The sequence below is a fragment of the Epinephelus fuscoguttatus genome, linkage group LG2 (genome assembly GCF_011397635.1).
Source record: "Epinephelus fuscoguttatus linkage group LG2, E.fuscoguttatus.final_Chr_v1".
Classification (NCBI taxonomy): Eukaryota; Metazoa; Chordata; class Actinopteri; order Perciformes; family Serranidae; genus Epinephelus; species Epinephelus fuscoguttatus.
Genome location: NC_064753.1, coordinates 47932882 through 47948796, shown reverse-complemented (window position 1 = coordinate 47948796; position 15915 = coordinate 47932882). Strand labels below are relative to the sequence as shown.

At 42.6% G+C, this 15915-nt stretch overlaps 1 protein-coding gene across 3 annotated transcripts in view; it reads right to left on the bottom strand.

The window, feature by feature from the left end:
• lrrk1 (leucine-rich repeat kinase 1) overlaps nt 1-15915 on the bottom strand; it is a 124412-nt gene that overhangs the window by 47454 nt on the left and 61043 nt on the right. For all 3 annotated transcript variants that reach the window (XM_049561456.1, XM_049561464.1, XM_049561469.1), the window contains 7 exons: nt 15459-15618; nt 15037-15215; nt 14810-14907; nt 13266-13437; nt 13002-13171; nt 12319-12458; nt 9106-9391 (listed from right to left, as the gene is read on the bottom strand). In XM_049561456.1, coding sequence (XP_049417413.1) covers nt 9106-9391; nt 12319-12458; nt 13002-13171; nt 13266-13437; nt 14810-14907; nt 15037-15215; nt 15459-15618 — 1205 coding nt within the window. The remainder of the gene's footprint in view (nt 1-9105; nt 9392-12318; nt 12459-13001; nt 13172-13265; nt 13438-14809; nt 14908-15036; nt 15216-15458; nt 15619-15915) is intronic.

Here is a 15915-nt window from a genome sequence, read left to right as displayed (position 1 = left end):
TACTGTGCAAAACATCAAGCCTGCACTTTCCTGGGCGAAGGAAAACCGAAAATTGTAAAGATGTCGATGCAATTTGACAGTGTTTGTCACTGAACCTAAGTGTTCCTGATACCTTAATAAAAGAGGGCTAGTAGCCGTCCTGTCCTGTCAGTGTTCCCCCATCTAATTGGATCAACGACCCCACACAGTGGCTGGATACTGCTCATCAGGAGATCGATATGTGTTTGATTGAATCACCAGGTATCGTAAGGCTAATCCCTACTTCATTTTACAGGATTTTAGCCCTTATTTTCCGCACACCAACACTTTTTGGAGCCTGAGATCAGAGGCAAGTCAGCACTCAAGCACTTTACACTTACATACTGCATGCTCTCATCTACGCAACATTAATCGTCTGCGCCCGTCATTTACACCTCACAGCGCCCCTATCCTCAATCACTCTGGTTACATCCCGTATTGATTATTGCAATTCTGTCATCTTTGGTCTCCCTCTCTTGTGTCTTCATAAACTCCAGTTGTTCCAGAATTCAGCCGCCCATGTCATTACCAGAATCCCCTCCACAGATCATATATCACTCCTTCTCCTGCAGCTTCACTGGCTTCCTGTTAAATAACGCATCGATTTCAAGATTCTGCTTCTCACCTTTACGGCCCTTAACCACCTCTGGAACTGTCTCCCCCACGACATTTGTAGTATTGACTCCCTTTCCACTTTCAAATCCAGTCTGAAAACACACCTTTTCAAGCTGGCATATTCAGTCTGATTTAATGGAGACACACATAATCAAGACATACACTAAAGATGACGTTATGATGATGATTCTATACCTAATTTTCACAATAATGATTTTTGTCTCTATTTTATTAACCTATTGTACTACTGTATTATACTACTATTGTATTACTGTATTGTTTGATTTTATGATCTATGGATACAGTTCTGCTGTTTTTTTTTAAAAATAACCTGAGTTCTGTAAGGTGTCCTTGAGTGCTTTGACAGGTGCCTTTTAATAAAATGCATTATCATTATTACATGTGAACTGTTCACCGATGCATTGCAGACACTCCCCAGATATCCAGCATGCTGAACATCTGGACCAGATGGGGACTTTGTTGGCGTGCTACAGACAGTAAGAGCACAAGACACGGGTTAAGGACAGAAACCGTGCTACAGTGCTTTCCAAGGTGTGTGTGTGAGAGAGAAGGAGACAGACAGTAATAAGGAGAAGGAAAGAGTAGGTGAAAGGTGGACTATTATATGCAATGCTTTTTTAAGTTCTTAGCCTGATAACTTACTCTACTTTGTCCCTTTTGATTTTAATATTTTCTGGTAAGCACCTGCCAGACCTCGGGGTATAGTTCAATCACATCACCATCACATGACGTACTGATCAGGGATTCCTCCTGTTGAAAGATCTTGTAGTGTGTGATGCCATGTCGCCACATCAACTTCAAGACCCCCACTTACAAGACAGCATGTTGAGTGGTGTGAACAATACAGCGATCTGATCACTTTATAAAGTTGTATAGTGTGAATTTAGCTCAAGTGTTGTCGGTAAATGACCAACCTGCTGATACCTAACCTATCTAGGCTGAGACATAGTTGGCTGTGAAGTTCCTGCAGCAGTCTCCCACTCAACATGCTCTCTATCAGTTGTTACTGACAGTGAATATTCACATTTCTTGCCTCAAAGTTCAGTGTGGAGGTCTCGGTTTTTAACATAGATGTTCTCTTTCACGTTGCCGTTATGTGACAGCAAGATTCTTTCCCCCAAAAGGGGGCGCGGCATTAGTGATTGGCTCTCGATGAAGCAATACCATTTAGTCCATCCCATCATCCTACGCTCACGGTCCTTTGATGTGCTGCTTCGACCACACTGACAACATAAACCAATCAAGATGGTGACTTGAATGAGCTCCAGCCCTCCAGTCTGAATGGTGACAGTTTAATGTTAACTCAGGAAATGGTTTCCTGAAAGGCCAAACAACCGAGGGAACATTACAGCAGCACTCTGAGCTGACATTTGCTTCTAATTACTGAATCTTTTCAGTTGTCTGAATCATCCAATGATCCAGAGCAGGGAGCTCCCGAGCTCATCTTCAGCACCGTATTGAGATGATCTGTATCTTTGTCTCCATCAGCAGATGGAGTTTGCTCAGTTATCACAGAGATTAATGCGTTGTTGATTCAGTTGTCAACTCTATGAGTCTAATAAACAGATTATGAGTTATAATAATAACTATTTCATTCGACATTCAACAAGGTTCCTGTCAACAGTTTGACCATTGTTTTAAATCTGTGTTTTAAATCAGTGAGTAATGTCTTTTTAACAGCCCTTCCAGGATGTTGCAATCACAACAAATGACGTAAATTCAACCAATCCGTATGAATTATGCACAACCTTGCAATTTTGTCCAACCACTGCAACGTTTACACAAATTTGACTAATTCTAATAGTTCCCTGCGAGTGTCATCAATCATAGCAGTCCCCGGTCACAAAGTCACCAAACTCACGTCCTTGTTTCTGGTTGTGAAGATGCAGAAATGTGCGACACAAATGTCTCACAACCAACAAAAATTACTGCTAAAGAGTGTACAAGGCGACTCCCTGATGTTCTGCACAAAAGCGAGGGTAAACTGTTTTGCTTTGTGTGCATTGCTGTGGTGGAACACAAACGACACTGATTGATAAACAGTTTCTACCGCAAAACAAAAACCAGAGGATGGCTAAAACACGTGGATAACAGACATGATAAATCACCATGACAGAGGCTGCTGCATTCAGATCAACTGCACATGCTGAAAGCATCAAGTTGAGTTAGATTAAATATGCAGGATAGTGGTAATATGAGTATGGTATAAATCACAAACTCAAAACAGTGCTGTTTTATTCCCACTAAAACAACTTTTTTTGTTTTCAATTTCCACTCACTCCTAACATGCACTGCATTCTTTTGGAGAAGTTGCAGTGAAATTAAGCATTTTCAGTCACAACAATCCAAATTAAAGCCCATGAAATCCCAACAGGACTCATTTAACTGCATGTAATCCTAGTAATACTATTTATGCACATTTCCACAGTAAACACATGTGATTATTCAAACATCTCCCTCTGGTAGGGTTGCAGTGGTATGAGATTTTCACAGTACAATACCGTCTCAGAAAATATTGCAGTTTCACGGTATCACAGTAATTAAGAAATTATCTTCTTATCAGTAAGACTGACCCTTAAAGGAATGAAAACAGATGTGTTATTGTTGGTTGAACAAATGTTTCATTACTATAACTGAACCTTGAAACCATTTTGTTAATGGAAGTACATGTAGAAAGTCTACCCTAGAAAATAACTAAAATAAAGAAGAGATTAAACATCCAGTTGCATTTTTTCCCCAATATCACAGATACACTCTGAGGGGTCCCAATATTTAGAAATAAATAAACTGAAAGCAGAGTGTTATGTTGTGGAGATCTTGTCCAACATTGTCTCGTATCACATCTAAGTTTCGGCAGTTTCAAGGTATTACAGTATACAGGGCTTGACGCTAACTTTTTCCCAAGGAGCACATGTGCTCCTAAGTTGAAAAAGTAAGGAGTGCACAAAGAACTTTAGGGGCACAATGTAAATTGATCAAATAATGTGTTTTCCGTAATAAACGTGATGCAAATAGACATTTACAAGCAAAATGATTTAATGAATTTGTATACAAAATGTACAGAAAGGTAGAATCATCAAGTTTTGAAAAAGTATTGCAATTTAATTAGAGCAGGCTTCCCCGGAGGTTCGCCACTTTTCCCGGTCCTTTGTCTCCTCCACACTTTGACTTAGGCTATGTCCACCCTGCCGACAGTGGGACTTATATTCATTGTGCCGACAGTGGCTTGGAAAACCGCCCATAACCGTGTCACACAGGGAAGAGGGAAGAGGGAAGGTGGCTGGAGTTCCTCCAACATTTGCGGTTAGATTATCATATTTTTTTATTGACAAAAATAGAGGCTGCTTCGGCTGATTTTTTTTATGCACACATGTGCCCCTAAATATTTTTTACAGTTCGCACACACCTATTTTTAGTTGCAGATGCGAGTGAAACGCTCGCACTGTTGAGCCCTGGTATATCAGGGTATTTAGAAATCCTGAAGGTATAATTTAACAAAGATGCTTCACTTTCTAATAAACTGATATGGAGATGCTGTATCGGGGTGATGTAGTGCACAAAACATGCCACCAGAGGTCAGAAGTCTCTACTGGTGGCACAGGCAGCTAAGCTCAGGAAGATGCCGACTGTGAGAGGTGGGGATAACGTTACAGGACTGGTACAAAGCTGGCCAGCAACGGCAAATAGAGGCAGCGAGCAAAACAGCATATTGTCACATCTAATTAGAGCTGGTGATTGTTGGAACATTAGAAAGACTAAGCAAGACGGTTTTGGTGAATTTTATTTGGTTTCTATTGAGCTTAAATGAAGTGTGTTTTACCATGAATTTAAAGGCATTTGAGTCTCAGTTTGATAAGACAGAAACTTAAATTTAGAAGTGTATGACTCTGTTTTCCTGTTTAAGAAGGAGAGCAGGTGTCCAGATGTTTTTCCTTTTTGACATTTAAGCTCAGGGAGCTAACAAAACATACCTTTACATTATTACACGAATATCTTCATATACTGTATACCCTGGTGAAATGTCAGGAAGGTATAAAGGTATGCCAAACAGATACTGCCCAAGCTTAATCATATCTTAGTGTCACATGCTCACCCCCAGTTTCGAGCTCCATATGGGAGGTGGACAACCCAGACTGTCGGCTGTAACATTTTAATAAAAGGCCAATACTGGCCAAAGCCTTGCCCCACCCTAATGTGTGCACACTTAAGCCTGCATCCAGCTGTTACAGCTGATGATGTTAGCTGGTGGCATTCATGTTTATACCAACATCCATTCTCCATTCTTTAAGAGCTCGAGCACAATTGTACTAATATTTGGAGCGGCTGTTTAAATGTTGCAGCAAACATTTCCATGGGTCTGTGCTGTTTTATAGAGATATCCTTGCGCAACTCTCTGCCCATACACACACACACACACACACACACACACACACACACACACACATAAACACAGTGTGCAGGACACAGAGACGTATATGAATATTTATTCTAATAGTTGACAGAGTGGCGGTTACCCTTGAGCCCTGATGATACATCAACACTCGCTGTCACTGGCGACAAATCAGCTGGAACTCATTATAGAGCCAAAGCCCTGGAGAGCAGCTAACTGTCACTCTGTGTGTGTGTGTGTGTGTGTGTGTGTGTGTGTGTGTGTGTGTGTGTGTGTGTGTGTAGTAATTACTTGGCATGTGCTGTGTGAATCACCCAGCTCCAGTGGAAGGACTGCCTCACTCTGAAGTCCAGTGAGTAGCTGTGAAAATCCTCCACAGACTGGAGACATGAGCGTCACATCTGCCATCAAAGGAAAATACTAAAACACTCTCTAAAATAAATCCCTGATGGTCTGAGCGAGTGGTGCAGGGAGTCTGTGGAAGATATATCTAATTCGAGACATATTTTATATGATAATCAGTTTTGGGGTCTTACTCAAAGCAGTTCCTCACACCACTTGTTATGTTATTGAGATGCACTGCCACGTAATTGCAAGTAAACAATAACATAACGTTAAACCTTACACAAAACAAGGATCAGGAGAATCAAGACGGCACTGCTGTAGGCTACGACTGCCTCAAATTGAAACTATATCGATCAACACGTTTAAAAGTCATCTGAACTATATTTAACAAAACAAATAAACGCTCACTCCAGCTGCTCACTCACCAAACCACAGATTTATAGCTGACTAGTCCATCTTATTTCATGTATTCATCACTAAAGCAGTGGTTATACCTCATGATGTAAAGATCCTCAAATCATTATTAAGCTGAAAACACACCAGCACCGCGCACATCAAGTGCTGCCCCTTGCACACACTGGATGCATCTCGCCGTAGCTCGTTAATAGACAACCACACAAGGTTATTACAACCTTTACAGAAAGACCTGTACTGTACTTCCTCCTCCTGTGCATCAGCTTAAAATAATGTGTGGAGAGCCCCTCATTAAAGTTGATTTCCCACCTGCACAGCTGGTCTCCAGAGCTATGACTCACCAGCCAATATCTTTTTGGCCATTGTCTTTATAATGACAGGACTGGGGGTTGTTTAGCTCAGGATATTTCTCAACCTCTACAACTCTCCTCATCCATTCTTCGTCACTGCTATGGGAGCTAGTATGTACAAGAAGAGAGCAAGAGGGGGGAAATGCATTCACGTCCAGGGATGGTGAGGCCGGAAGTAGGAGAGTGTCATAAAGTGTTGCGGGGCATTCAGGAGCGCCAACGTGTGTCTAGCTGCTGCCAGTGTGGGACTGTACCCTGAAAATAACAGGGTCGTATTTTCTGACACGTGACATTCGCAGCAAGTGTGTTTTGGCCTTTCAACAAACCGCTCCTCCTCAGAGTCAGCACAGACTGCCCAGACTGAAGAGCCTCTTTACTGGTGCACTGGTGGATGGTGTCGCTGATTTGATGAATTTTTTTCTATCTGTCCGGTATGCAGATAACTGAGAACTTATGTAACACACGTAATGGCGCAATTGTTTGATTAGTTAGGGCAATGTGATTACAGGATTTAGAACAGTAGCACTTTACATTAGGGCCGCAACTAACGATTATTTTCATTGTTGACTAATCTGTTGATTATTTCTTCGATTAGTCGACATTGAAAAATGTCGGTCTGTCTCTCCCAAACCCCAAAATGATGTCATCTAATGTCTTGTTTCGTACTCACACCAAAGGGTTTTAGTTCACCGTCATGGGAGAGTGTGTAAAGCTGCCAATATCTGAACGTAAGAAGCTGCAATAAGTATTTTGGGTACTTTTACAGTACTTTTCAATGAAAAACGACCCAAACCGATTAGTTGACTACTAAAATAGTCACCAATTATTTGAATAATCGATTAGTCATTGATTAGCCGACTAATCGTTGCAGCCCTACTGACAGGCAGAGCTGAAGGTGTGGAGTGAGGCGGAGTAACTTGGCAAATAAAAACGATTGTATCAGGCTAAGGTTTAAAGCTACAGTGAAGACACAGGTATCATATCAAACTAGAGGGCCTGGGGCATCCATTGGTACTAACCATGTTATGCTATCTTGTTGGAAAGGGGGCCAAATAACGCTCCAGAGTTGCACTAAATTGTCTCTCCCAAACCCCAAAATGATGTCATCTCATGTCTTGTTTCGTACTCACGCTAAAGGGTTTTAGTTCACCGTCATGGGAGAGTGTGTAAAGCTGCCAATATCTGAACATAAGAAGCTGCAATAAGAGTGTTTTGGGGTACTTTTGTAGTACTTTTCTATGAAAAATGACTCAAACCGATTAGTCGACTACTAAAATAGTCACTAGCCATGTTTCCATCAGCCTGTTTAGATGCGCATCTAGAAGTATCGCATCGGAAAATAATTATGATGGAAACACCAAAATTCGAATTAAAATCCCCTGATTCACACAAACTAAAATACGCTCGCTTTAGCTGGGTTTTGGTTGATTCAAAAAAATGTTGATTCGCAAAACGGGGGATGGAAACAGTTATGTTCGAATTAAGTCTGACGTAGCGCACCTCTCTCCATGGTGATATCCACACTCTGGGTCAGGAAGGCGGTAATGCATTTACAAGCTGGTTGCCAACCGCCAGAAAACGTAGAAGAAGAAGAATGTGAGAAGTGTTTTGTTTTCAGTTCTGCGGAAAACTCACGCAAATTCGTAGTTTTCACCAAAGTCCGTACATTTAATGGAAACACACAGGATTCGTATTTCATATAATGCGCATTTCCCAATGATTCGAATCACTTTTGGATGGAAACACAGCTACTGATTATTTTAATAGTCGATTAGTCATTGATTAGTTGCAGCCCTACTTCACATTAATGGGTTACTGACAGATGTAATGTGATCATAGTAACTATCTGCACCCAACAGTGATAATAACAACAATTCTTTATGCTTATACAATACTATTTTTTTTTCTCATGTCAAAATAATCAAAAGGCAATCAGTGTGTATCCAACATTATTTTTCAAGACAAAGTCCAACAGTCCTGGATTCCAAAAAGATTGACAACATTAGATTCCCTGACAGAAAAGAGACGATCTAAAGACTTCAAAAAACTAAGCAAAGAGTATCATTTTAAAAACTCCATTACGAAGTCACTTTGAACATAACATTAGAAATAAAACAGACTTTGATGATCCAATACTGAGAATATTTATCGATGACTACAAGAATGTTTTAAAAAAGGGTGCTATCTCTTCACTCCCCGCACTACTGAATATATTTTAAAAATGGGAGAGAGAAGGAAGCTTTTCAATATCAAATGAGGACTGGCTGGATGTGTGCACATTTCAGTGGAAATGCAGTAACTCGGCTGTGTGGCGTGAGTTCGGGTGGAAATGTTTTATTCGGGGTTTTTTATCACATCAAAGCAGAAAGCACATTTTGCTGGAGTGGACACTGAATGTTGGAGACAGTGTGGGTTTTAGGAAGCCAATCTCTGGCATGTATTCCGGGAGTGTCCAGTGATGAGGCTTTTCTGGACGGAATTTCATAAAGCACTTAAAATGATGCTTCACACTGATCTGCTCTGCAATTTTCCACATTATTTTTGGGATGCGCTGATTTTATGGCAAAGTGTTCTGACGAATACGTGTTCGATATTTTGATATCTGCATGCAAGAAAGCTCTCACAAGGTGCTGGCGGCTTCCCGAGCTCTGAGCAGGGCTACAACAACAGTGAAATAAAAGTCTCAAACTGGAGCCTCAGTACTGCTGCACACTCAGAGGAGATTTGACTATTGACTATTGAAGTCCTGAAGCCTAGAGAGATGCTCTGGGTCACAGTCATGTTTATAAAGTATGAACTGATACGCGGCCTGTGTGTACAGCTGTATCGATGAAAAAACAGATGCTGTTCTGTCAGATGAGCGTGTCTGAAACGTGTCTGTTATAGTGACTGGAGCCTGGCCAGTATCAGTGTGTAAAATGAAATGGTGCATGAAATGGTGAGAGAGGTTACCGTGCAGGGAAGTCAGTCATGAAGAGTTCTGGGACCAGCTCCTGGAGGCTGACCGGCTGCTCAGGGTGTAGAGGACAGATGATGTACTCCTTCTCCACTGCAGCCAGCACACAGTCCTCCATGTTAAAGTAATGAACCCCTTCTCTTCCTCCCCGGTCATCTGCTCCACGTGCTTCTGTCTGTTCAACGTGGCCGGACTGCTTCTGTTGGCCCAGTGAGGAGCAGAGCGGACAGGGTGCGTACTGCTCTATGAGGAGACTCCCATCACTCTCACTGGCTGTCAAGGCTACAAGAGAGGACAGAGAGACATGAGACATGGACATGATCATCTGTTCATTGGTCTTCTATAATGTGAGTAACTGTTTCAAATACATCTGTTAAATGTCCTCTCTTTATTTAAAAGTCATTTTCACTCCTGGAATGCTGGCAGTGCCACATATTATGTACCTATGTCTAAATATATGTATCACATCACATCCAGCCATCCACTGGGCAACGGACAAGAGATCATGCACACTAGGCTATGCTCCCATAAATATTTAACTGATTTACCACCAAGGTGAGGTTTCAATCGTCACGCTCTTCATCAGATGATTGATCAGACTGATGAAGAGCATGAAGCACGAAATGTCACCGTGGTAGTAGTACAATAAACATGAACATCCAGATATATGTTCCTACGCTGCAGTTTGTGCGCTGCAGCAGGGTCTGACTCGCCCATCAGTGGGCAGTGAAGTTTGTGATCGGGATATAAACATAGTGGGTACAATCAGCACTGACATGTTTGTATATTCTTGACCTCCACATATGCTTCGGTGTCTGATTGGCATTGTTGTGCACAGTGTAGACCGACACATCATGCATGACTGCCTTCAGTGCAAAGCCTCTTTGATGAGTCTGTCAGAAAGAACGTAATAAGTACTCGGAGAAAATGTGCAGCAGCTGCAAAATATTGTAAACAAACAATTGCAAAATTAAACTGTAAAGTTATTTCACGACCACTGCCTTTAGACTGGCATCAGAAATAGTGATGTGCGGTGTGATTCCTCTTACAGTTCCAGTGCCTTCAGTGTGACACATGTACAAGTATCTGACCTTTCGAACCTTTTACGTTTCGAGACATTTCACAAAATATGGTGTCAATTTCACTGCGACACTCAGTTTGTACATGCATGTTTGGCAGCTAGTGCTGAAACTTCTCCTCAGTGCAGTATCAGTCATGTATAAGTTTACATCAGTAAAGCTAATATTCATTTTAATGCATTTCTGCATCCCATTTAGGCCATGTAAGCTTCTCTGAGGGCAAGTAGCACTGCAGACGTTGTAGAAACCTCCTCAGCCTTGTGCTGCATTCTTGTGATGTCAGAAAAATCTGAAAAATGAGTTCCCCATCATTGTTCATGGCTTACCAGACCTGTGTCCTTTGGTCTTCGTTATCAATTTGTTGTTTAAATGCTCTGAGAAATAAAATACAAGATTTCGTCTTTGTAGCGTCAGTGTTCATTTCATCAACACACTGAACTTGGAAGAACAACTGTTTGAGGAGCACATGAATGCACCATTGGCCTTGGCTGGCGGAGGTCTAGACCTGAGTCTGATTTAAACGGTCCTCGTTTGTTTACAGATATCCTACTGTGTAGATTTTACACAATCACCTCACAAACCAGTACAACAACCACTTTACTGTGTCATCCATTAATGCAGCAGCTCCTCAGGAGCACCACCCTCCTCTACATCTGTGGCTTCTGGCTCCTCTACCTACAGCCCAGGGTGGTTTCAGTGTCTGCAGCTCGCAGGTAAAACGAGAAAAGCAGTGAATTACCATTTTGATTTGTTTGTGTCTTCCTCCGACTCCAGTCAATTTGTTTTTCAGACGCAACATGACATCTAGCAGGCCGCTGACTGCTCTAATGCTATTTATGGAATATAACTTTTTTTCGTCAGGTATTCCAAACATCAGGGTGAGAATGGATACAAAATAATGTTTTATGGTGTACAGTAAAACATCCAGCTTTTCCCCATGCTTGTATGTATCTAGGCCATGTAAGCCCAACAGAAATATGATCTGACTGCATCAATTTGTCGTTCATCCTGGGCATGCAGAATACATCCCACCTCGAGAGAACGCTTCACTCAGTCTTGTTCAATAAGTGCAGCTGCTTGGCTGTCTGAACCGGAGTCTGATTCAATCGAATCTCATTCACTCACAGGCAGTGTGAGTGGGAGGAGGACACTTAAGAGAGACTTCAAAAAGATTCATTTGTTCATTTTTGACCATCACTAATCAGATCATTACAGCAGGAATGTTGGCCGAACACTCAAACCCTGAACTAAAAAAAAAAAAAACAGTCATGGGTGATTCCTACAGTATCAGTTATCCACAGCAGCTTTATACTGCCCTGCTGCTCACACTGCTGCTGTCTTCTTCCACTTCTGTCCCCTAATAGATCAAGTTGTGAATAGAGAGGGGCCACTGGTTCTGAACGTAGTGTTCAACATGAAAAACCTCAGCCCATACAACCTGAGAGATCTTTAAGAGATTAGGCTACTGTAGCTTGTTTTGGTTTGAGTCGCAGAGTGTTGGAGATATCAGTCGTAGAGACGTCTGCCTTCTCTAGATGCCACTCGGCTTGTGATGCTCAAAACTATACATTTAAAAAACTCAACAGCAATGTCTCTTTACAGAAATCATGACCCGGCTCCTAAAATTAATCCACAGAACTTTGTTGTGAGCAGTTTCATGTAGGAACTATTTTCTTTCTACTGAACTACACCCGCCCACCGTATCACTGTGCATCTGCTCATGGACGAGAGGTGTGTGCTCGTGACAGCGCGAGACGTCAACATTAACGGCGTCCTCCTTGACTGAGCTATAACGTAAGCTTGCTTAATGGTGCAAGGTGAGCTAGCAGTGGATGCAGGCCTTCTTCTGTGTGGTGATACACTTAGCAGACATCTCTACAGCCGATATCTCCAACACTCAGCAACTCACACCAAAATATCTAGATTTTTGGAGTGAACTGTAGCTTTAAATATCTAAATAAAATACAGAGTGATATAAGCAAAGCTACGGATTAAAGTAGGAAACATCTGCTAAAAGACAAAAGTACCAAGATTAAGAATCTGATCAAGTATTGGGAGCTGAAAGTCGTCACTCAGCAGCTGTTAGCAGTTAGAAGTTGTGTCCACATAAAAAAGGAGAGCTGCACTGACCAGGGAACCATTGCTCAATCAGAGAGTTGACGTTGTCTGTGATGAAAGCCATGGCGGAGAAATCTCTCATCTCTGACTGGCAGATGATCTTTATGCCTCCACTCTTCTTCCTCTTCCAGTTCACATCTGACGACTCCACGCTGCAGAGACACAAACGCACGCCACCATCTCATAATTTACTGTGTTCATGGAAGCTTAAGTGGAGCACAAGGAACAGCAGGAACCTCTGAGGCACTTCAACATTCTTTTAGTCTTCCTTTTTAGTTTACTTTGGATTATCTAAATCATTCTTTTCTGAAGCCAGGGTATTTCTTTAATTCTCTGCAGTGGGAGCACCACGTATTCATGACGCATGATGAGGTGCTGAGCGTCTATTCTGTGCTGAGTGCTTCACATTTGTCATTTTCTTTTTGAGCGCCAAGGGTTGAAAGCTGGTAAAAAACCAGAGGAACCCACCCACTTCCTGTGAACCTGTATGCCCCTGACGTTCACTGAACACTAGCTCCAACCTGTTATTTGCCTTCACTGGTTTTTGATTTAAGTCTGCTTGTCCTGATTCAGAAGTGGCTCCTCTCTAAAGCTCTGACACTAGTAAAGCTACACACTCTTAACTTTCTCACACTCTACACTCCCTCACTGTCTCATTTAATTACTGCCCGCATCACTGTAGCCCCATCTCTGACCTGAGGTAACCTCCATCGAAAGTGACCAGCAGCCCCTCCTTCCAGTATATCGTCTGGCTGCGTCGGACTCTGAAGGTGCTGCAGCGGTTCCTCTGCTGGGTTCCAGCGAAGCTGTAGATCACAGAGTTCCTGTTGCGCTGCGTCCTGGCGTTTCTTTTGTGCTCAAACGACTGCACAAACACAACATTCAGAGCCATGAATGTAAAAAAGCTTGAAGTGTGTAAGTACAATAAGTGAAGGATGAGAATCTGCTGGTTTCAGTACCTGCAGGTCCATCTCTGTGAGGCTGATGAGCATCCTGGCAATGAAACGCTCCCAAAATCCAGCAGGAACAAAGCTCATCTTGACAAGGCGCTGCAGGGTGTTGTTGGTCTGCTGACGGAAGCAGTGGATGTCCATGGCCGGCTTGGGGGGGAGGAGGTGGGGCAGCAGATAGCTACACCAAGAGGAAAGGAAAAATAAAGAACACATTTAAAAGTAGAAAATGAATAAAGAAACTTCAGGGATGTCTGCTGCTCGGCAGTAGTGCCAGGACTTGCTCCACATTAGCAGTTACCAGCTGCAGTACCTGGAATTTAGTATCAATGCCCAAGGGTACCTTTGTTCAGTACTTTACCTTTTCTGTAATAATAAACATTTAATTTCTGAACAAGCCGCAGGGGTGGAAAGTAGACAAAACTGCCATTCTGCTCCGCTGCTATTTTATGATCACACATAGATCTTCTGTCTCTGCATCGTGTAGTGGTGATACTAGACCATTACTGAAATAATATACTAAAGAAAACAGACCCAATTTCAAAAGCAGATCGGCACTATATCTGAATTTAAACCCGGCAGCTCAAGCGGAGCTCCTTTGCCAGCCTCAGAGCCCTCTGAATTGCTTCCAGGGTTCACATGCTTTCATCTCTTGTCTGTCACTTCCAAAAGAACTGGTTTGAGCCAAAACATGACGGTTTGTGCCTAATTCATCACACAGGAGACAAGACACAACTGCTTCCACTGGTAGAGTGATAGCTGTCTTCAAGGTAACAGCCAGAGTGTTTTAGGTTGTTGCTTGGTGGAGAGTGACGTTAGTAATGCATTTTACGTCGGGTGCTGTGTGGTTGCTTTTGCTATTGCTTGCGGGCAGTTGCTGGGGTTTTAGTAGGTGTTTATATCATGATGAGGTGGTTACTCGGCAGTTGTTGTAATTTATAGGGCTCTTCCATCGGCACTTGTGGCCGCACCAAGTCAAACCATGCCACGTCAACTTGTGTTTCCATTCTGAGTTGAAATGCACCAATTTTTTGCCAAGCCATGTGCGAGATGGACCTTTTGAGGAGTTGGGCCAACTTTGTGTGATGAAAAAAACAAACACTTGAGGCAAAATAACGGAGGGTTTTAGCCCCCGATCAGCCTGCTGCTTTTAACACTTTTTAAACACCTCAAAGTGGGTAACTGAGATGCAAATCCCTGCTGCGCTGGGCTAATGCACCGAGTCCAATCGAGTCGAGTCAAGCCAGCACACGTGTGTGGATAAACACTATTAGAGTGGTTGCCTGAGTGTTGCTAGGTCATTGCTGGTGTTTAGGCTGTTTGCTATGGTGACTCTGGTCGTTAGCTGCTAGATGGATGTGCAGAAGTTCTGCATCATTACCAGCACTGCATATTTTGATGTAATAAATTGTGGGGAGCAAAAATACTGGCGCAAGCTATGCAGGAAAGAAAAGGAATCTTAGGATGGGAACTCTGCGATCATGGCGTTGTGCTGGGAGAGTAATGTCATTTCTATCAACTGAGTATTAATAAGTATATAGATGACATGTTACCTGTTGTTTGCCACGGGAAGAGCGATCTCGAACTTGGCTAGAAACTGGAAGTACTGTTCCTCTGTCTGCTGGGTGAACCCTGTTCCAACCAACAGCATCTGCACATCAGACATCACAGACATCACCACAGGAAGTCAGTATCATCATTAACACTCAAAACAACTCACAAAGCCAAATTCTTTTTTCAGACGCTCTCTTCCATTTCTCCAGTTGTCTGAGAGTCTCACCCTGAGGTCTTCAGCTCGGATCACTCCGTTTCTGGCTACAGAGCGAGAGGACTTGAGATGCATGATCCTCTCCAGGCACTCTGACAGCCACACAGGACACAGGAAGTAGAGGGTGCACAGGCCATGGCTGGTGTCGGGGAAGTGCAGCAGGGTCCCCGTCTCTATCAAGAAGCTGATGGCTGGATGTGGTGCAGAAAAAAGAGGAGCCATAAGCCTGGTGTTCTGGTGTAGTCATGGACGTAATCCTATTAAGTAATCCTACATACGTAAAAGAATCACCTCACCGATCAGTCAGCCTCAAACAAATACTAGAAATACACTTTGGCTTTAATTAAGGAAATCGTTCAAGGTAGTTTGAACAGTTTGACAAGTCAAACAAGTAATTTTCACACTCCAATAGTTTGCTGAACAAGTCACAGTACCAGTCTGCAGGTCCTCATAGTCTCTGATGTCACTTCCTGGGTTCTGTTCGATGACACTGTCCAGCTGGACATCAGTTAGGTATTGGACCTCTCCCTCAGCATCTCGCCTCTGCTTCTCTGCTATCACTGCTTCCTGAAGTGTCAGGTAGCTCCTGGGGATCTGGAGGAGGAGACAAGGGTACAAATCTGTTTGTGCTTTAGAATAACATCAGGAAGATATCAAGGTTAGTCTTTTTGACCAAACAGATCCAGGAACTAACTGTAGAACGATTGTAGAAGTCGCCAACTTAACTGAAGTTTAACAGTAGTTGCGTATGTGGTTGGTGTGAAATTATCATTAGCTCACTTTCCAAAGGCAAACTGTGAGACATATCTGAACGAATGATCACGTCAACTACTTTCTAACATTGTGCCAACAGTAATTAGACCCGACGATCGACAACAGATTGCCAAACTG